The following is a 21,524-nucleotide window of genomic DNA, read 5'->3' as shown; positions in this document are numbered from 1 at the left end:
ACTTTCTTGGGCTCCAAAATCACTGCAGATGGTGACTGCAGCCATGAAATTAAAAGACACTTGCTCCTTGGAAGAAAAGCTATGACAAACCTAGACAGTATATTAAAAAGCAGAGACATTACTTTGCCAACAAAGATCCGTCTAGTCAAAGCTATGATCTTTCCAGTAGTCATGTACAGATGTGAGAGATGGACCATAAAAAAGGCTGAGAACCAAATAATTGAAGCTTTTGAACTGTGGTTCTGGAGAAGACTCTTGAGAGTCCATCGGACTGCATGGAGATCAAACCAGTCAATCCTAAAGGAAATCAACTCTGAATATTCATTGGAAGGACTGATGCTGAAGCTGAAGCTCCAATATTTGGCCACCTGATCGAAGAGCCAATTCATTAGAAAATACCCTGATGCTGGGAAAGATTGAAGGCAGGAGAAGAAGGGGAGGACAGAGAACAAGATGTTGGATGACATCACTACTCGATAGACATGAGTTTGAGCAAGCTCCAGGAGATGGTGAAGGACAAGGAAGCCTGGTGGGCTGCAGTCCATGGGACTGCAGAGTCAGACATGACTGAACAACAACTATTTTGTTGCTACAATTGTCAAGGTGAGACATGCTGAAGAATTTAATTGTCAGCTAAAAAAGGTAAACAGCATGAGAGTTGTGAGTTAAGTTTTATTTGGGACAAAATCAGGACTGCAGCCCAGGAGACAGCACCTCAGATAGCTCTGAGAGACTGCTCCAAAGAGGTTGTGGAGGAAGGTCAATATATAAGATTTTGGTGAAAGGGGAGTTCAGTGCAATCAAACACTTATTTTACAAAAGGTTTTCTGCTAGTCATGAGGGGCTAATGTCATCATGAAGGGATTTAGTTCTTTTCTAGATATGAGGAGAGGCAAGGATTGGGATGTATAGTCAAAGCTTTGGTTTTTCCAGTACTCATGTATGGATTGAAGAACTGATTCATTAGAAAAGACCCTGATGCCGGGGAAGATTGAAGGGAGGAGAAGGGGACGACAGAGGATGAGATGGTTGGATGGCATCACCAACTCAATGAACATGAGCTTGAACAAGCTCCAGGAGTTGGTGATGGACAGGGAAGCCTGGCATGCTGCAGTCCATGGGGTTGCAAAGAGTCAGGGACACGATTGATAGACTGAAGTGAACTGAACTGAAGGACTGGAATCATTAAATCGGTTCCTGAAAATATCTATCTAAAGACCTGTTCCACCAGTTTCCCTGGAGCACACAGTGGCTCTCCACTCTGATTTCTCTTCAGAGTGTTGAAAATCGAAAGCTGCAGTAGCACAGGATTCAGTCTCTGCAGAGGCAGGTGTAAATGCCCCTGTTGTTGTTCAGTCACTGGCACATGCTCTTGGCAAGCGCCAATTTGCACTTGACAGGCCAGTGCCAATTTGTAGTTGACAGAACTAAATCAATAACAGAGAAAATGAAGAAAACCAATTCAAGATATATTTAGGAATCATGATCTAAAAAAGATCTTTAACTCCCTGGCAATCCAGTAGTTAAGACTCTGGGGTTTCATTGCTAGGGGCCCTAGTTCAGTCTCTAGTCAGACAGCCAAGATCCCATAAGCCTTGTGGTGTGGCCACAAATATGTGTGTGTGTGTGTGTGTGTGTGTGTCTTTCTTGTAAAAAAAAGATCTTGACAGCCATAAGAGTGGACCTAATATAACTGCTGCTGCTGCTGCTAAGTCACTTCAGTCATGTCTGACTCTGTGCAGCCCCATAGACGGCAGCCCACCAGGCTCCCCTGTCTCTGGGATTCTCCAGGCAAGAACACTGGAGTGGGTTGCCATTTCCTTCTCCAATGCATGAAGGTGAAAAGTGAAAGTGAAGTCGCTCAGTCGTGTCCGACTATTAGCGACCCCATGGACTTCAGCCTACCAGGCTCCTCCATCCATGGGATTTTCCAGGCAAGAGTACTGGAGTGGGGTGCCATTGCCTTCTCTGCTAATATAACTAGAAGAAATTAAATAAGTGAAAGTGTTAACAAAAAAATCTAATTATAACATAAATATGATGCTGGGAGTGGAATTACCCAAGATAGACCATTATAATAACATGTGGTTAATTTAGAGTTAGTATTTCCTCCATTGCTAGATGGATGGCAGTGAAAGATTCCTTTCCAAATGGAGGATAAAATGCTAACATCCAACAGTATATGCTGACAGAGGAGTTAATTGATTCATTGCCTATGATTTCTTGGGTCTCAGAATTTGTGCCATTTGAGCATAAGCTCAGTGATTGTTCTCCTGGTAGTGGGTAATATACACTGAGAGGAACAAATGCCAGGCCAGGGTTGCCTTGCTCAAGGTAGAGAAGGAAATACAAGACTATCATGTAACCTTGGTGCAAGAAGAGCTTCCTTCCAACAGCTGCCACTTTGTGAGCCTTGCAGGTCACATGCGGGACCTGATCCTATTCATGAGCAAATTGCAGTACCAGCCAAATTGTATTAATAGACAGTAGTAAGGCTTTGATTGTCGAAGACTGGCAGCATGGTAATTTTATGGGGTGATTTGGAACAAGTCCAAGAAGATGAAAATGCCCAATATCTAGAATGCCTCTTGAATATTCATGCTGCATCCCTCCTTGTCTTACTAGACAAATGTGGCAACCTTTTGTGAGCCTAAGACTATACACAAAGGAAGCATTCTTTTGCTACATCCAGACATGTGTATAAGAAGAGTGTGGGTATTAGCAATCAAGTTGAAGAATGGACCAGACATGTCTATCACAGTGGTTGTTATACTCTCAGCCCTTTCTAAGTAACATGGCCCTACCACAGTTTGTGAAGAAAGGCCATATTCTGAGTAACTAGACTCAGTTTTCTATGCCTACCTAGAGCCAGAGGAGGACACTAGACCCAGGGAAGTCAATCTCATAGGCTGCTTAGTGACCTGTGCTATAGATTGGTGCTGTTAAACCAAACCACCAAACAAAAACTGAAACCAAACCAAAACCAACTGAGGCCAAAAGCTTGGCATTAGTACACTGGTACCGAAGCAAATCTCAGAGACAGAATTTTGGGTGAAATAGAAAAGAATAGACTTATTGCTCTTGACTAAATAAGATGTACAACTTAAGAGTTGTGAGTTAAGGTTTATTTGGGGCAAAATGAGGACTGCAGCCTGGGAGGCAGCATCTCAGATAGCTCTGAGAGACTGCTCCAAAGAGGGAGCGGGGCAAGGTCAATATATATAAAATTTTGGTGAAGAGGGAGTTCAGTGCAGTCAGGCACTCACTTTACAAAAGGTTTTCTGCTAGTTATGAAGAGTTGATGTCACCATGAAGGGATTTAGTACTTTTCTAGATATGAGGAGATACAAGGATTGAGATCATAAATTCTGTTCCTAAAAACACCCACAGCCTTGTCTAACTCAATGCAAATATGAGCCATGCCATGTAGGACAACCCAAGATGGACAGGTCATGGTGGAGAGTTCTGACAAAATGTGGTCCACTGGAGAAGGTAATGGCAAGCCACTTCAGTATTCTTACCTTGAAAACCTCGTGAACAATATGAAAAGGCAAAAAAGAAATGACACTGAAAGATGAACTCCCCAGGTCTGTAGGTGCCCAATATGCTACTGGAGAAGAGTGGAAGAATAACTCCAGAAAGAAGAAAGAGACGAAGGCAAAGCGAAAACAATGCCCAGCTGTGGATGTGACTGGTGAAGGAAGTAAAGTCCGATGTATAAAGAACAACATTGCATAGGAACCTGGAATGTCAGGTCCATGAATCAAGGTAAATTGGAAGTGGTCAAACAGGAGATGGCAAGAGTGAACATTCTAGGAATCAGTGAACTAAAATGGACTGGAATGGGTGAATTTAATTCAGATGACCATTATATCTACTACTGTAGGTAGAAGAAATGAAGTAACCTTCATAGTCAACAAAAAGGTCCTAAATGCAGTACTTGGATGCAATCTCACAAACAAAAGAATGATTTCTGTTCATTTCCAAGGCAAACCATTCAATATTACAGTAATCCAAGTCTGTGCCCCCACTACTAGTGCCAAAGAAGCTGAAGTTGAACAGTTCTATGATGACCTACCAGGCCTTCTAGAACTAACACCAAAAAAAGATGTCCTTTTCATCATAGGGGACTGGAATGCAAAAGTAGGAAGTAAACAGATACCTGGAGTAACAGGCAAGTTTGACCTTGGAGTATAAAATGAAGCAGGGCAAAGGCTAACAGAGTTTTGCCAAGAGAATACACTGGTCATAGCAACACCCTCTTCCAACAACACAAGAGAAGACTCTACACATGGACATAACCAGATGGTCAATAATGAAATCACGTTGATTACATTCTTTGCAGCCAAAGATGGAGAAGCTTTATACCGTCAGCAAAAACAAGACCAGGAGCTGACTGTGGCTCACATCATGAAATCATTATTGCCAAATTCAGACTAAATTGAAGAAAGTAAGGAAAACCACTAGACCCTTGAGGTACGATCTAAATCACATCCATTAGGATTATACAGTGGAAGTGACAAATAGATTCAAGGGATTATTAGATCTGATAGAGTGCGTGAAGAACTATGGATGGAGGTCTGTGACATTGTAGAGGGGGTGGTGATCAAAACCATCCCCCAAAAAAAGAAATGCAAAAAGGCAAAATGGTTGTCTGAGGAGGCCTTACAAATAACTGAGAAAAGAAGAGAAGTGAAAGGCAAAGGAGAAAAGGAAAGATATACCCATTTGAATGCAGAGTTCCAAAGAATAGCAAGGAGAGATAAGAAAGCCTTCCTCAGTGATCAGTGCAAAGAAATAAGGGAAAACAATAGAATGGGAAAGACTAGAGATCTCTTCAAGAAAATTAGAGATACCAAGGGAACATTTCATGCAAAGATGGGAACAATAAAGGACAGAAATGGTATGGACCTAACAGAAACAGAAGATATTAACAAGAGGTGGCAAGAATACACAGAAGAACTATACAAAAAGGATCTTCACGACCCAGATAATCATGATGGTGTGATCACTCACCTAGAGTCAGACATTCTGGAATGTGAAGTCAAGTGGGCCCTAGAAAGCATGACTATGAACAAAGCTAGCAGAAGTGATGGAATTCCAGTTGAGCTATTTCAAATCCTAAAAGATGATGCTGTGAAAGTGCTGCACTCAATATGTCAGCAAATTTGGAAACCTCAGCAGTGGCACAGGACTGGAAAAAAGGTCAGTTTCAATTCCAGTCCAAGAAAGACAATGTCAAAGAATGTTTAAACTACCGTACAATTGCACTCATCTCACACCCTAGCAAAGTAATGCTCAAAATTCTCCAAACTAGGCTTCGCCAGTATGTGAACTGTGAACTTGCAGATGTTCAGGCTGGATTTAGTAAAGGCAGAGGAATCAGAGATCAAATTGCCAACATCTGTTGGATCATAGAGAAAGCAAGAGAATTCCAGAAAAACAACTACTTTTGCTATATTGACCATGCCAAAGCCTTTGACTGTGTGGATCACAACAAACTGTGGGAAATTCTTTAAGTGATGGGAATACCAGACCACCTTACCTTCCTCCTGAGAAATCTGTATGCAGGTTAAGAAGCAACAGTTAGAACTAGACATGGAACAATGGACTGGTTCCAAATTGGGAAAGAAATACATCAAGGCTGTATATTGTCATCCTGCTTATTTAACTTACATGCAGAATACGTCATGCAAAATACTGGGCTGGATGAATCACAAGCTGTAATCAAGAGTGCCAGGAGAAATACCAATAACCTCAGATATGCAGATAACACCACCCTTATGGTAGAAAGTGAAGAGGTTCTAAAGATACTCTTGGTTAAAATGAAAGAGAGAGTGAAAAGCTGGCTAACACTCAATATTCAAAAAAGTACGATCATGGCATCTGGTCCCATCACTTCATGGGAAATAGATGGGAAAACAGTGGAAAGAGTGACAGACTTTACTTTTTGGGGCTCCAAAATCACTGCAGATGGTGACTGCAGCCATGAAATTAAAAGATGCTTCCTACTTGGAAGAAAAGTTATGACCAACCTAGACACCATATTAAAAAAACAGAGACATTACTTCGCCAACAAAGGTCCGTCTAGTCAAGGCTATGATTTTTCCAGTAGTCATGTATGGATGTGAGAGTTGGACTATAATGAAAGCTGAGCGCCAAACAATTGGTGCTTTTGAACTGTGGTGTTAGAGAAGTCTCTTGAGAGTCCCTTGGACTGCAAGGAGATCCAACCAGTCCATCCTAAAGGAGATCAGTCCTGAATATTGATTGGCTGGACTGATGCTGAAGCTGAAACTCCAATACTTTGGCCACCTGACGCAAAGAACTGACTCATTAGAAAAGGCCCTGATGCTGGGAAAGATTGAAGGCAGGAGGGGAAGGGGAGGACAGAGGATGAGATGGTTAGATGGCATCACTGACTCGATGGACATGAATTTGAGCAAGCTCTGGGAGTTTGCGATGGACAGGGAATCCTGGCATGCTGCAGTGTATCGGGTCACACAGAGTCAGACACAATTGAGTGACTAAACTGACTGAAAAACACCCAACTATCTAAAGACCTGTTCCACCAGATTCCCTGGAGCACAGAGTGACTCACTCCAAACTGAATTCCCTCGGGGGGTGTTGAAAGTCAACAGCTGCTGTGGCACAGTGTTCAGTCTCTGCAGAGGGAGATGGCAAATGCCCTGTTGTTCAGTCATTGGCAATGCAATTGGTAAGTGACAATTAATGATTGACTTTGCCTTGCCTGGCAAAGGGGGACACAGTGGGCTCCTACACTGAGAAACTGTGTGTCCCAACCTAGGAGGATTTGATGAGTTTTATAGTAATAGTTCATGAGTGGTGTTGCTGATAAAATTAGGCTGTATGCAGGTCCTGAATGCTTTTAATCTTGTCTCAGGTGGTCTTGATGAACTTCTCTGGTTCCTTTAATCTTGCTTCAGGTGGTTTCTTGACTACTCTTCCCTTGAATAGCAACTGTTTGCTAATCAGGGAAGGTCATGGAGGCTGCAGTCCTACAAATGAGAAATAGGCGACAGAAAGATCTGTGCCCAGGAGCCCCACAGGGTCCTGCTTAGTTTCGTAACCTACAAACAACCAAAATCCTTGAGCTAATCAGATTCTTGCTTCCAGGCATCTGAATTGGGAAAGGAAAAGATTGAGAGTGTGTGAGGAGGGGGAGAGCATTGAGATTGGAGGAGGGCATGGTAACCCACTCCAGTATTCTTGTCTGGAGAATCCCATGTATAGAAGAGCCTGGTGGGCTACAGTCCATAAGGTCACAGAGTCAGATACGACTGAAGTGACTTAGCACACATGTGCACATGGTAATAAAAACTGAAAGGGCATGGAGAGGAAGGATAGAAAAAAGTCAAACCATGAGTAAGAAGGTGGCAGGTAGGTAGGGGCAGATTGAAGCAAAAGTTGTAGGTTAAAAAATATATATATACATTCAGGGCAAAAGTAAGGAATGAATGCTAGAGCGAGAAGGAGACAGGAAGAAAGTAGCAAACATGTTAATGGCATGATGCTAAATGATATGAGATAAGACAGACAAGCTCATGCAGTTGGTGTCCTTACCTCGTGCTGCTTTGGATTCCAAATAATGGTTTTATTCTTGTTTTTCTGCTCTAAAATCTAGCCCTGCTAAGGTTTCTGCTCTTTCGTGGTCAGATTATTGGCTATGACAGGTCCTAGGCATACATGGAGGTAACTTCAATGAATACCCCTATTAATGGAGGTAATGTCAATGAATCCTGTTCCTCAAAATTAAATAGTTTCAAGAGCATGAGAATCAAAAGGACATGGTTCAACCACAGGATTTTTATAAATTTATGAGATTTTTATGAGAATTAAGCAATAAATGTAATTGATATAGCAAATAAATACAACAAAATAACCAATAAATGTAATAACACATATAAAAAAAGACATGGTTAATTCAGCAGCAAGCATTTTAAAAAAGAGGTTTGAAAATTCTGAGCAAAAAGGTTCAGTACAGGTCAACTAATTAGTTTGGTTATTCACTTACTCTGTCATTCTTTTAGTCATTCAACAACATTTATTGAGCACTTACTATTTGCCAGGCAATGTTATGTGGTAGGGATTGGTCAGTGACTAAGTCAAAGTTTAATTCCAGTGGAGTAGACAGACCATAAGCAAGTCAATGATTGCACAGAAAATGTCTAATGTAATAAGTGCCCCCAAAAGTAGGATAAAGGAATGGAGAGTGATGGGTGTGATTTTAGACGGTGTAGCTAGAGAAGGTTCTCAGAAGCAGTGATGACATTTGAATAGGGACTTTAATGAGATATGTCCTGCAGCTGCTACACCTAGAATATTGTTCCCATTTCAGATTGCCACACATTAGGAAGAATCTAATTTGTAACTTTCTCAAATGAGTTAAAATGAGAGAAATCAGGAGAATGGGGAACAATCCAAAGCCATGTCATATGAAAAAAGTTCACAGTGCTGGCAATGTTGAGTCTGGAAGAGAGGGGGAACTCGGGAAATGTGATGGATTTCTTTAAATTATTTAAGGGCTCAATGAAAGAGACACTAGATTTGTTCTGTTTGGAGTTGTTGCTGTTGTTCAGTCACTCAGTCATGTCTGACTCTTTGTGACCCATGGACTGCAGCATGCCAGGTGTCCCCATCCTTCACTATCTCCTGGAGTTTGCTCAAACTCATGTCCATTGAGTTAATGATACCATCCAACCATCTCATCCTCTGTCACCCGCTTCCCTTCCTGCCCTTCAACTTTTCCAGCATCAGGGTCTTTTCCAATGAGTCAGCTCGTCGCATCAGGTGGCCAAAGTATTGGAGTTTCAGTTTCAGCATCAGTCCTTCCAATGAATATTCAAGGTTGATTTCCTTTAGGACTGACTGGTTTGATCTCCTTGCTGTCCTCTTGGGAAGACTTTCAAGAGTCTTCTCCAGCACCACAGTTCCAAAGATCAATTCTTTGGTGCTCAGCCTTCTTTATGGTCCAACTCTCACACTTGTACATGACTATTGGAAAAACCATAGTTTTGACTATACGGATCTTTGTCAGCAAAGTGTTGTCTCTGCTTTTTAGTACTGTCTAGGTTTGCCGTAGCTTCTCTTCCAATTAGCAAGTGTCTTTCTATTTCATGGCTGAAATTTGGACTGTAGGGTAGAAGTTACAGGGTGTTCAGTTCAGTTCAGTCGCTCAGTCGTGTCCGACTCTTTGCGACCCCATGAATCGCAGCACGCCAGGCCTCCCTGTCCATCACAAACTCCCGGAGTTTATTCAAACTCATGCCCATCGAGTCGGTGATGCCATCCAGCCATCTCATCCTCTGTCATCCCCTTCTCCTCCTGCCCCCAATCCCTCCCAGCATCAGGGTCTTTTCCAACGAGTCAACTCTTTGCATGAGGTGGCCAAAGTATTGGAGTTTCAGCTTCAGCATCAGTCCTCCCAATGAACACCCAGGACTTATTTCCTTCAGGATGGACTGGTTGGATCTCCTGGCAGTCCAAGGGACTCTCAAGAGTCTTCTCCAACACCACAGTTCAAAAGCATCAATTTTTCGGTGCTCAGCTTTCTTCACAGTCAAACTCTCACATCCATACATGACCACTGGAAAAACCATAGCCTTGACCAGACAGACCTTTGTTGGCAAAGTAATGTCTCTGCTTTTTAATATGCTATCTAGGTTGGTCATAACTTTCCTTCCAAGGAGTAAGCATCTTTTAATTTCATGGCTGCAGTCACCATCTGCAGTGATTTTGGAGCCCAAAAAATAAAGTCTGACACTGTTTCCACTGTCTCCCCATCTACTTCCCATGAGGTGATGGGACCAGATGCCATGATCTTAGTTTTCTGAATGTTAAGCTTTAAGCCAACTTTTTCACTTTCCTCTTTCACTTTCATCAAGAGGCTTTTTAATTCCTCTTCACTCTCTGCCATAAGGGTGGTGTCATCTGCATATCTGAGGTTATTGATATTTCTGCCGGCAATCTTGATTCCAGCTTGTGCTTCTTCCAGCCCAGCGTTTCTCATGATGTACTCTGCATATAAGTTAAATAAGCAGGGTGACAATATACAGCCTTTACGTACTCCTTTTCCTATTTGGAACCAGTCTGTTGTTCCATGTCCAGTTCTAACTGTTGCTTCCTGACCTGCATACAGGTTTCTCAAGAGGCAGGTCAGGTGGTCTGGTACAGGGTATTAGCAATCAGCTATTAATTAAGTAGGTTAGGTTTTTAGAGATAGGAAGATTGACCACTTGATAATGATATGGAGGGGATAAGATGAACGGTTAGACTTGATGGCCCTTAAGATCCTTTGAAAGTCTTTGATTCTATGACTTTAATAATGACAAAATTATTACCTCACAAATCATCCCATTCTGTGGCCTTTTCACTGCAAAGAATGGGATGTGAATGAGACAGCCATCTCTAAGAAAGGTGGGTAGCATCCCATGGATCAACAATATTTCCCAATTTATTACCAAATGTTTGGTTTCCTAAGCAATTCACTAAGAGTGAATCCTCAGAACCCACGAAATTCTTCCATTTACACCAAGGGCTAGTGTGCAAGCTTAATCAATGACTTTGGAATCTGACCAAAATTTGGACAAATCATCTGGCTGTGAAATGAATATGTGTTAGCCCACTGAGGGAATTGCTTTCTCTTCTTTGGGTTTCTGTAGCCCTACTTCCCTCTTTGGCAGGTTTTGTTGCATGAGTTTAGGGAACTGGAGCTTAGTCCAGGAACCTAGCTTTGCCTTTAATCCAAGGGGACTTGGCTTACTCCCTCACTTACTCTTCTTCCCGTTGCTGCAGGAAAGTCATCAGCACAAGCCCACCGAGAACTTCTTCCTACCCTTGGTGCCTCAGAAAAAAAAGTTAAGATCTGAACTGAAACCAGTATTTCCTTTGATGCTGTTGGAGGACACCAAATCCAAGCGAGAACAATGGTTTAGGTGAAGTCCTGGCTCTTTCTTCCCTCGTCCTTATTCATGTCACTATCTCTCTTCAATACGATTTAACAAATACGTGTTGTTTATAGGGAATGTGGAAAATTGTATGACAATAAGACAGTTTTCCTATAATGTAGTCAAAGGTCTATGATTTGAGGAAACAACAACAAAAAATCTCCTTCAGTGCACAGAAGGATTGTGATATAGGAACAATCTGATTTGAAACTGGTTATAGGCACAGCCTCTATCTAGTTTGGAGAGGAGAGAGGAGATTCTGGAATTCCTTCATAGGCTTGCAACGCTAGGTTCTAGAAGTATCCCTTCCCCTGAACAATACTGCCACTCTGTACCAATGAACACCCTCCAATTGTGCTGTCCTTTCTTCTTCCCTAGAATCTGTGGATTCAGTGCCTGGTTTCAATAACCCCCTACCCTTACCCCACCCCCACACTAGGACCTACTAAGTCAACTTTCTTTGTTAAGGTTTTCCACCGACAAGGATTTCAAGAGTGAAGGGAAGTATTCAAAGGTCTACACTTTGAGGCAACAGAAGAAAATGTACCCTCAGCTCAGCTTTGCTTCAGTCTGTAAAAAAGATATGAAGAATGACGGTAAGGTCCTCTCTTTCAAAGCAATGCTTTACAAGACAGCGATGTGGGCAGAAGGGACAACCTATGGGGATGAGTGATGAGGGCAAATCAACATCTCTCTTGGAGGTTCCAGAGACTGTTTATCTGTGTAGCATGGAAGCCAAGAACAGATAGAGGCCTGAGTGGTTCTAGGCTTTTGACCTTGTTTAAATCCTCAAATTTCAAGAAAGTTCCAGCATAGTGTTTCCCAAACTACTTAACTTACACGTTACTAGTTTTGGTCAATGTGTTATTTGCCCTATAATTTACTTAATGTTTTTCTTTAAAATTATTATTTTTTGGTTTCATCCTAATTATTGTCCTATGTCCTAATGTCCTATGTTATTGACATTATGGGTTTGATATACTAACACATGGGTTTTTTCCTCCTCTTATATGTTTAAGTGAGGCTTCCCTGGTGGCTCAGACAGTAAAGAATCCGCCTGCAACACAGGAGACCTGGGTTGGGAAGATTCCCTGGAGGAGGGCATGGCAAACCACTCCAGTATTCTTGCCACCATGGACAGAGGAGCCTGTAGGTGGGCTACAGTTCATAGGGTTGCAGTTGGAAATGACTGAAGGACAAAGCACAGCATATATTCAATCAAATTCATAATAATTAAAATTTAAAATGTTTATGTATCTCCCCAAACTACCCAGTGGTGTGCATATCACACTTTGAGGAAAACTGTTCTGAAAGGGCCAAAGGATAAGCTGTGAGTCTCAGAGGTCCATGAGTCTCCTTGGGGCTGAGGCAGGACATAGTGTGGAATAGGTTTCGGATAAGGTAGGGGTGCAGTAAGAATTCTCCTCACAAACTATCATTCATTTAGCAACATTTATTGGGCACTTACTAAGTGTTGGATATTTATCAAGCACCAGTAATAGCATTTTCAGTACATAGGATAGATGGATGGCTAGGTCACTAAGGGCTTTGTCTATTAGTATAAATAAAGGCTTAGGTTTTATCCAGCAAGTGTTTATGGCCCACTGAAGAATTTCAGAGCACTGAATTCACATTTATGTATTAGAAGTTTAATCGGTGAGTGCCCAGACTTCCCTAGCCTGTGGCTCCAAGATAAGGTTCATTTCTTCTATGAGGTTTCCCTCCTTGAGCAATTTCTGAAACTCCCAAAGGTGTGCTTCTCTGTTCTCCAAGGCCATTCTAGTGATAGCCAACCATCCTCAGTTCCAACAGTCACAGCTCCAGAGGCATGAGGGCATATTTTACCATCCCTTACCTGGCTTCTTCAAGCATCTCTGCTCCTCCTGGACCTAGGTGCCACCTCACCCAAGATCCACCTACTGCCTCTCTTAACTCCCTGTGCTTGAGTGTTCAATTGTATCTGACTCTTTGCGACCCTATGGAATGTAGCCCATCAGGCTCCTCTGTCCATAGGATTTTCCAGGCCAGAGTACTGGAGTGGGTTACTATTTCCTTCTCCAGGGGATCTTCCTGACTCTAGGATTGAACCCATGTCTCTCACATCTCCTGCATTGCAGGCGGATTCTTTACCACTTAAGCCATCAGGGAAGCACCTTCTTAACTCCCCATATGCAGCTAAACCCAAACTGTGGCATTAAATAACACTTCATAGAGACTTCTCTGGCAGTCCAGTGGTTAAGACTCTGCACTTCCAATGCAGGGGGTGTGGGTTTGATCCCTGGTCAGGGAACTAGATCCCACACGCTGCAGTAAACAGCCAAAACAGAACAAACAAACAAAACTAAAACCCCAAACACTTCACAGATGTGGACAAAAGTTCAGGGATGGCAGACAGTCACTTATCTTGTTTGAAAAGGGGCCACTCTGGGACTTCCCTGGTGGTCCAGTGGCTAAGATTTCACACTCCCAATGCAGAGGGCTCGGGTTCAATCCCAGGTCAGGGAACTAGATCCCACATGCTGCAACTAAGACCCAGTGCAGCCAAACAAATAAATGTTTTGAAATAAATAAATAAAAAGGGCCACTCTTAGGCTCAGCCTCAACCCTCCCCTCCATCCTCCATGTTCCTTCACACTTACCAGCAGGCCCCAGCGTATTATCCATTCTTGGGAGTCTCTTGGTTTACATGCACCATCTCTGCTTAGGCTCCCAATACCTTTCACCCACGAGAGGGGGAAAGGTTGCTCCTTTCCCCTAAGCCTTTTTATTTTCAGGCCCAGAATAAATATGTAGGAACATCTATTTCCTTCAAGGGAAATGCTACATGGAAAGCAAGTTTGAGCTTTATAAGCCAGAAAAGGCAAGCATAATAGTATATTTAGTAAACTTGGAGTTAAATCTCAATTAATACCATATGCAGGGTATCAGCAGTTTAGCTTAAATCCATATTAGAAGAAAGAATTTCTCCAGGGTCTAGAATCTAATCTGGATTAGAATTTCTCTGATTTTTCAAGGCCATGATTCTGTTAAGGTAACCCAATAACCCAGTTTACACTTCTAAACAGAACACTTAATATCTCAGTCTGCAGAATTTCTTAGAATTATGGTAACTTTACAGGTTCCCTCAAGAAAAATGAATGGATATTTACCTATGTATCTAAAGGGTAATTACTGTGCTTTTCCTAAACAATCTATTGTGAAGTTGAAGCAGTGTCTCTACTTCAAGCAAAAGAGAACCTAGCAAGCCCTCCTTCCATCCATCCAAATAAAAGGCTACATAGAAAACTGTTTTGATGGGGGCCATGAAGGCTGGTTAGGAGGCTGTCCAACAAACAGATAGGACCCGAATTAAGGCAATAGCAGTAGGAGTAAGAAAACAGATTTAAGGGATATTTACATGGCATAATGCTTCAGAATAGAGGGGAGGGATGGGAACAAGACAAGCCTACAGCAGAGGCATCCAAGAAAGGCTGAAATTGAAAGAGAATCTGGAAAAAGTGATACTGAAGCCAAAGGCAGAAACAGCTTCTTAGTTACACTCTCAGACAGGAGAACTGAAAATCAACATACATTTTAGGAAAGGGCTAAGAGGAATATGAATGCACAAGTGAAAGTACCTTAACTTACTAAGAGTTATGTAAGTGTCAACCCCCTGGAGAAGAGAATGGCAACCCACTCCAGGACTCTTGCCTGGAGAATTTTGTGGACAGAGGAGCCTGGTGGGCTACTGTTCATGGGGCCGCAAAGAGTTGGACACGACTGAGCAACTAACACACACACACACACACACACACACACACACATAAACACACAAGTGTCAAAATGGTCACAGATGGAATCATTTGAAAGGGGTGGGATTAGATAGGGAAGATCCTAAACTGGTAGTGTTTTAAAGTGTGTCTTGATGAAGGGAAGAATTATAAACAAAGTTGGGAATGGTGGTCAGTAGTCCAAAACCTACCCTTCTTGCTCTGAGTAAAGACCAGGTTTCTCACCCCTCCAAATGGGTCTCTTTTCATTTTTCACATTTTGTGTCCTCCCTCGGGATGCCCTGTGCTTTGTTGCAGTCTCCAAGAAGTCAGGGAGCGACTTGCCAACTTCGCAAATGATTTGGGAACCATTAACCCTTTCATCACTCCTGGAGAAGAAGCCCACCAGAACCGCACCTGGAGAGAGCGAGTTCCGCAATGGAAGGGCCCAGCAGTGGTTTATAAAAAGCGCCACTGCCATTAAGTGAAAACAAACCCTACAGGGCCCCCGCTTCTCTCCAAAGACTTGAGGGGCCTGCAGAAGTCGCCATCTAGGGAGTGCCAACCAAATAAAATTTCATTCTGCCCGCTCCGGGCGTGGGCTGCCGGGTGGCTTGCAGGGCGGGCCGGGGCTAGCCCCCAGCTGCGACCGGTCGCTGTAGGGGCGGAGATGCGGCTCCGGTGGGACCCATCGCTGGCCCCGCCTCCGCCCACTTGGGAAGGAGGAGAGGGCGTGGCCACGCCCCCGGGGGAGCGGTGAGAGCGGCCAGCGCAGAGCAGGGAGGGCGGGCCTTCTTTCCGAGTGACGGGACCGCGGCCCAACCGGTGCCAGAGCACCGGGCCGGCCTTCCTGCAGCCTCTTCCGCTTGCCGGCTGCGGCGCCTGGGACGGTTGCGCTGGGTCTGGGCGCTGGGAAGTCGTCCAAGATGATTAAAAAATTCGACAAGAAGGACGAAGAGTCTGGTACGCCCGGGGCTCAGCCGCGAGGGCCCCTTCCCCTTCCCCCGCCCCGCCGCCACCTGCTCTCGGGGACTGCGGACCTGGGGGCGTGGGCGCCGGTGTGCCAGGGGGCTGGAGTTGGAGCCCGGCCCCTCCTCCGACCCCGCTTCACTTCAGCCGGGGGCCTGCCCCTAGCCCCTCCCCCCCGGGCTCCGGAGCCTCCCTTCAGGTCTGCGCGCTCGCGCGCGGCCGGCCGCGCGCCGCCTCGGGCTGCTCGGCGGCCCCGCCCCCAGCCCCCTCCTCTGGCGCCGCCGCTCCTCGGACCCGCCTTCTCCTCCGCCCGTTCGCCTGGGGTGGGCTTGCCCACCAAAGAGGCGGGCCCACGGCAGGTGGCGGAGGGAGTGAGTGTGCGCTTGCGAGAGGCGGGGGTTGGATGGGGTGGGGTGGGGGCGGGGTACTGGTATTGTACGGCCCGGAGTGGGTCTGGGGTCGACCGGACTGTGTGTGTGTGTATGAACTTTGTGGTGCTTGTACCTTACAGTCTCCCTGGGGACCTCTGCGCTGTCCGCTTCCCTGGGGGCAAGGCTGTTCCGTGGTACCTAGCTCATTTAATACTCAAGCATCCAAAAGTGAGTTGCATCCTGATACCCATCTTTGGTCCAGAGTAAATGAGGCAGATAGCCAAGTCCCCTCAAAAAAAAAAAAAAAAAAAGTCTCAGTGATTGATAGCTGCTCTCACAAAGCATGGTCGAGGGTTGGGTTAGGAAACCTCTATGACCCTTTCAAAGCTTGAAGCGTATCTAATTCTCTGATAAAGTTTTCTGCCTCCCAGCAAAATGTTAGAAATACATAAAATAGTGCTTTCCTGTAGGGAAATCCAAAGGGCCTTGCCACAATCTTATCTTAGTTGTGAGGACATGGCAGGTATTTGTAACATTCATACAAAAAGAAGGCAGGCCAAGAAGATACTCATTTCAGGCAGAGTTTCTGTAAAAGAGAAGTACAGGATCTTACAGGATAGCAGACAGAGCTAGTGTCAGAGTCAAAAAGATTTTAATCAATTTGTAAGCATATTAGTAATGATTATCACTGTAATATCCAAGTGGACACCTCGCTTAGGTGAGATTTCTCAAGCATTTAAAACCCTTCTATAGAAAGTAAATACATCTGTGTATGCCAGCTATTAAAGACATTTTTTCCCCCATGATATAGGTAGTGGCTCCAATCCTTTTCGGCATCTGGAGAAGAGTGCTGTCTTACAAGAGGTATGGCTTGGAAGTATAGTGTGTTTTTTCTTTTCTGTTCCATTTTAGAATGGGGACAGAGCACCTGGAATTCTATGATCCAAAATAAGTGTAACTGATTTCAGAGAATATATACTGGAGGGAAAAAAAAAGAGGGGTTTCTTGCCATAGGAAAGTCTAGAGTTTATAGAAATGCAAACATTTGTAGACTTTGTCACATGTTGAGAATTTTAAGTAAAATAAGGTAGGAGGTGTTAAGTGCAAGGCTTTTGAAGGAAGTTGTAGATACTAAGCTCATTGTATTCAAATGATGTAGGTAAATATTGAGATTCTTAGGTAAAGTCCACAAGTTGAAATGGGAGACCTAAGGGAGTGAGTATGGAGTGGAAAATCAGGGTCACATCTAATAATTTATTATATACCATAATAAATTGAAAACTATAAGCTACATTATTTGGATACTATGATTAAAATATGTAATAGTCCTAAAAACCTATATATAATAGTCTTCATTTTATTTAAGTTGATTTTCTATAACCTGTGATAGAAAATATATATAGCAGTGTTTTTTGTTTCCACAGGCTCGTATATTCAATGAAACGCCCATCAATCCAAGAAGATGTTTGCATATTCTTACAAAGATTCTTTACTTACTGAACCAGGTAAATTATTGTGATTTTCCTCAGATTTGTGTCTTAGAATAGAAATACATAATGTGCAGTGAAGTTTTTTCTAGAAAGTATAATTATTAATTTTTTAATAATTCACTTAATTTTAAAATTTGCAGTGTTTGATTGATGTAGTAATATGTAAAATTTCTTATGGACAAGGTGTATGACATATACTTCTTTCTTATTCATGAGGTACCAGATCAGCTAAGCACACAGTATAATCTCAACATTGATTTGAATTTAACAAGTATTAGTTAATATTAAAACATGTTGTTTAGGTATGTTCAGAGGTCTTTATGTCCCTCCAAAAATATTTTAAAAAAGCTTAGACAAATTCTAGATAGATATTTTATCCTTTTCTGAGGGTATATTATATTAATATTTTAAAGCTTTCATTTTAATATTCAAATTAAGGGATATAAGCAGGAATATTGTTTTATTGTACTTCACTTTATTGCATTTTTTTTTTTTTTTACAAATTGAATGTTTGTGGCAACCCTGTATTGTTAGATGATGGTTAGCATTTTTTAGCAATAAAGTATTTTTAAGTTAAGGTTTGTACATTGTCTTTGTTTAGACATAATGCTGTTGCACAAAATAGACTACAGTGTAGTGTAAACATTTATATGCAACATTTATGTGTATAAATGTATAAATTTATATGTATAAATAGTGTAACATTTATATGCACTGGGAAACCAAAAAATTCCTATGATATGCTTTATTGTAATATTTATTTTATTGTCATGGTCTGGAACTGAACCTACAGTATCTGCAAGGTATGCCTGTGTTTGTTTATTTATGATTTTCTTAGTATGGTTCTGGGCTTAACTGTTTCGTGCTTTATGTCTTTTTCTCTGAATGGGGATTATGATAATACCTGTTTTAGACAATGGTAATGATTAAATGATACAGTAAATGTGAAGCACCAAAAATAGTTCTGGACACATAGTAAACATTCAGGAATAGTTTTCATTCAGTCATTTAGCATATATATTTATTATACACCTGCTGTGTCCTATGCACAGGGGATATAGCAGACAAAACCAACAAAAATGTTTGCCTTCGTGAAACATAGATCCTACTTCTTTTTTTTTTTCTCTTATGTGTGTGTTTTTTTTGTTGTTGTTTGTTTTTGTTTTTTATTGCTTCAGACTGAAAAATCTCATGAAATGTCTAGGACCTTAGAAAATGTGATTTTGTTTGTTAGATTCATATACACACACACATGTACATGCATGCATACACACACCTATATATACCTCAGGTGGTTTACATATGGTGCAAAGAACACGGTGGTTTCCAGCTTGAATTCCATGAGAATATTTTTACTTGACTACGTTTCATGACCGATGACTTTATCCACAGAGATAAAGTTTTGTAGTTTGCAAATGAAGGCTGAACAACAAGTCCATGCTTTTAAATAAAATATATCTATTCACAAACATATATCCTCTTGTGGTATTATTAGAAACATTTAAGGCAAAGTCAGTTTGATTTAACTTTTCATGGCACACATTGTGTCCAAGTTGGCTAACTCCAGTCAGCAAGCATAGCTTCGAGTAATGTCGGTCTAGAGTAGCATATATTTTTATATTGACCAATGCTGCTTTGATGGGCAACCTGTGTCGAAACATAACTATTTTGATGAGAAAGTTACCCACATAGTCTGATAAACACTGACAACTAGGTGAACAGATTTGGGAACCTTAGCCTTAACTTTTGCCTAATTCATGGTAGTTCTTTATGGAGAATTACTTTTAAATTTCTACCAGAGTTGACACATCCAGATGTTTTTGAGTTTCAAGTCAGAAAGTAGAGACTTAAGGTGTCTTTCATCCTAAACTTTTAAGGTTTTTCATCAAAATTGGTTTATTCTTACACCTATGACAAATAGATTGAAGACTAGTTGTATTTTTTGTGAAAGCTGAAGCCCTGAAAAATGCTGGAGCCTAACATATTACATAGGATTGCTTTTAATGAAGAAACTAAATACTGAAATGATAATGTCTCAGGTGGTCTGTGGTCTGCAGTGTTTTGACTATTAATAAGATATGTTATCTAACACCTTACTACTGAAAAATATGTGGTTCCCAGATCAGTAGCATTCACATCACTGGGAGCTAATTTAAATGGAAAATTTTAGGTTTTACACCAGAGCCAGTGAATCTGTATTTTGGGAAGGTCCTCGGATAATCTATTAAGCACATTAAAGTTCTGACCCAAAGGATGTTTTTAGGGGCTTGAGCTAGTATCTTGAGATGTATTGGCAGCCCTATAAGTCTTTTGTATTAGTAGCCCTATAAGCCTTTTTGTATAATCTGATTCCTGCCCTTTTGGTTGGTCCCTTCTTACCATGTTTTCTGTGATTCCTATAGTTCTTTACAGTTTAATATTTATTATGCTCCTATGATAGGTCAGGCTTTGCACTGGGCATTGAATTATAGAAATGTAGGAGATATGATATCTGCCCTTAGGCTGCGTAACATTAACATCTTGTTCTGATTAAGAACTCAACTTCATTTTCTAGCTCTTGTAAATTTCAGTTCTTCAGGGAATTTAAAATAGTTCCTGCTATAAGGTTAGAGACCACTGTTCAAGAACTTTTATAGCATAGTGTGTGATAACATTATTTTAAATAAGGAATGCATAAATGGCCATGTGGGTTTATAAATAAAAAGTCAGAAAAATAACAAAGAGGCACAGTGTTTATAAATCGATTTTTTTCCCCTGAGTTCTAAAAGATCTTTGCAGAAATAATTGGAAAAATCCATATTTTTTTTGTTGTTGTTTAAGAAATTGTTTTAATTTAGATTTACTTTACATTACTTAGGGTGAACACTTTGGAACTACAGAAGCCACAGAAGCCTTCTTTGCAATGACTCGACTGTTTCAATCTAATGATGTAAGTCTTTTTTTTTTTAAAAAAAAAGAATTCTTTTAGGCTAAAAATGCTCTTTTTATTTGTTTTCCTTGGGGGAACTTAGAGTGGTCCAAATGAGGGAAGGTTGTTTGAAATGTTTAAAAACTATTTAAAAGTTGTTTGTCTTCATAAAACTTATAAATGCTTATTAAAGAACACAGGAAAATGAAAGAATGAAAGTATATTGTTTAAAGCTGTTCACTCACACATCTGCCATGCAGTCATGAAAACTGCTAGTATCCAGCCTCTGGCATGACACTGCACAGATGGACTGGTATAGAAATCAGTGGACATAGCTATCTCATCTCTTAAATTCTCAGTCAAGTTTCTGGTGGGCCTGGGGTTTCTGTTGGCAGTTGAGAAGAGTTCAGTGCAGAGTGGGGAAGAGGATGAGGAGTAGGGAAAAGAAGAGTGAGGACAGACTGAGGCTGCCAGCACCCCCGCATCTGTCTCTCTTTCCCTTTGACACCCTAACTTTCAAGCATAACAACTGTGCTTCATTTCTGTCCTCCATTGTGGCACATATTTCCTTTTTGCCCAGCTCTGACTCAAACCCATCCAGAGAAGGGGATTATGGGATCTGTATTTCTGTTTTCTGTTAACATAGATTGGTCAAACTGTGCAGTCCTTTTGGTATGTTTTGCATATCAACACAGGCCACATTTTGTGTTGAGGACTTTATGGGATTTGAGTCTGGTTATGTGTCTAGATAATGAGTAGCTTGGGGATTAGGTCCTCAGGGACATCAGCAGTCCCTTTTAAGGCAAGTGTCTCAGGGGAAGTCGCTGCACATTCTTCAGGCAAAGGAGTCTGATTTCCTCAGACAGAGTATGCAGGACTGCTTTCACTTGCCATGGAAGCCTGGAGGAATTTAGAGGTTCAAGCTTCATCAGAAACTGCCCCTGTGTCCCCATTCCATTTTTCAGGGCCCCACTCCTTCTTTCTCAGTTAGGGTGCTAACTTTAACATAAAATTTCCCACAGGAGATGAATTGAATTTGCATTGTTATTCAGTCACCTGCAGGATATGCT

The 21,524-nt window shown here is 41.8% G+C and overlaps 2 protein-coding genes across 9 annotated transcripts in view; both read left to right on the top strand.

Moving 5' to 3' along the window:
* Positions 1-15,274, top strand: part of TSGA13 (testis specific 13) — a 188,796-nt gene extending 173,522 nt beyond the window's left edge. For all 7 annotated transcript variants that reach the window (XM_061165819.1, XM_061165816.1, XM_061165817.1 and 4 more), the window contains 3 exons: positions 10,816-10,955; positions 11,436-11,563; positions 15,035-15,274. In XM_061165819.1, coding sequence (XP_061021802.1) covers positions 10,816-10,955; positions 11,436-11,563; positions 15,035-15,204 — 438 coding nt within the window. In that variant the 3' untranslated portion in view covers positions 15,205-15,274. The remainder of the gene's footprint in view (positions 1-10,815; positions 10,956-11,435; positions 11,564-15,034) is intronic.
* A 264-nt stretch (positions 15,275-15,538) lies between these two features.
* The window catches only part of COPG2 (COPI coat complex subunit gamma 2), a 228,614-nt gene continuing 222,628 nt past the window's right edge, over positions 15,539-21,524 (top strand). Inside the window, exons 1-5 of one of the 2 annotated variants that reach the window (XM_061165808.1) lie at positions 15,579-15,679; positions 16,197-16,284; positions 16,868-16,920; positions 17,481-17,561; positions 20,404-20,475. In XM_061165808.1, the coding sequence (XP_061021791.1) occupies positions 20,449-20,475 (27 nt within the window). In that variant the 5' untranslated portion in view covers positions 15,579-15,679; positions 16,197-16,284; positions 16,868-16,920; positions 17,481-17,561; positions 20,404-20,448. Of the gene's footprint in view, positions 15,680-16,196; positions 16,285-16,867; positions 16,921-17,480; positions 17,562-20,403; positions 20,476-21,524 lie in introns of both variants that reach the window. The other variant, XM_061165807.1, reaches the window with a different exon arrangement.

The sequence above is a fragment of the Dama dama genome, chromosome 18 (genome assembly GCF_033118175.1).
Source record: "Dama dama isolate Ldn47 chromosome 18, ASM3311817v1, whole genome shotgun sequence".
NCBI lineage: Eukaryota > Metazoa > Chordata > Mammalia > Artiodactyla > Cervidae > Dama > Dama dama.
The sequence above is the reverse complement of the archived record's forward strand: the minus strand, read 5'-3'. Positions and strand labels throughout refer to the sequence as shown.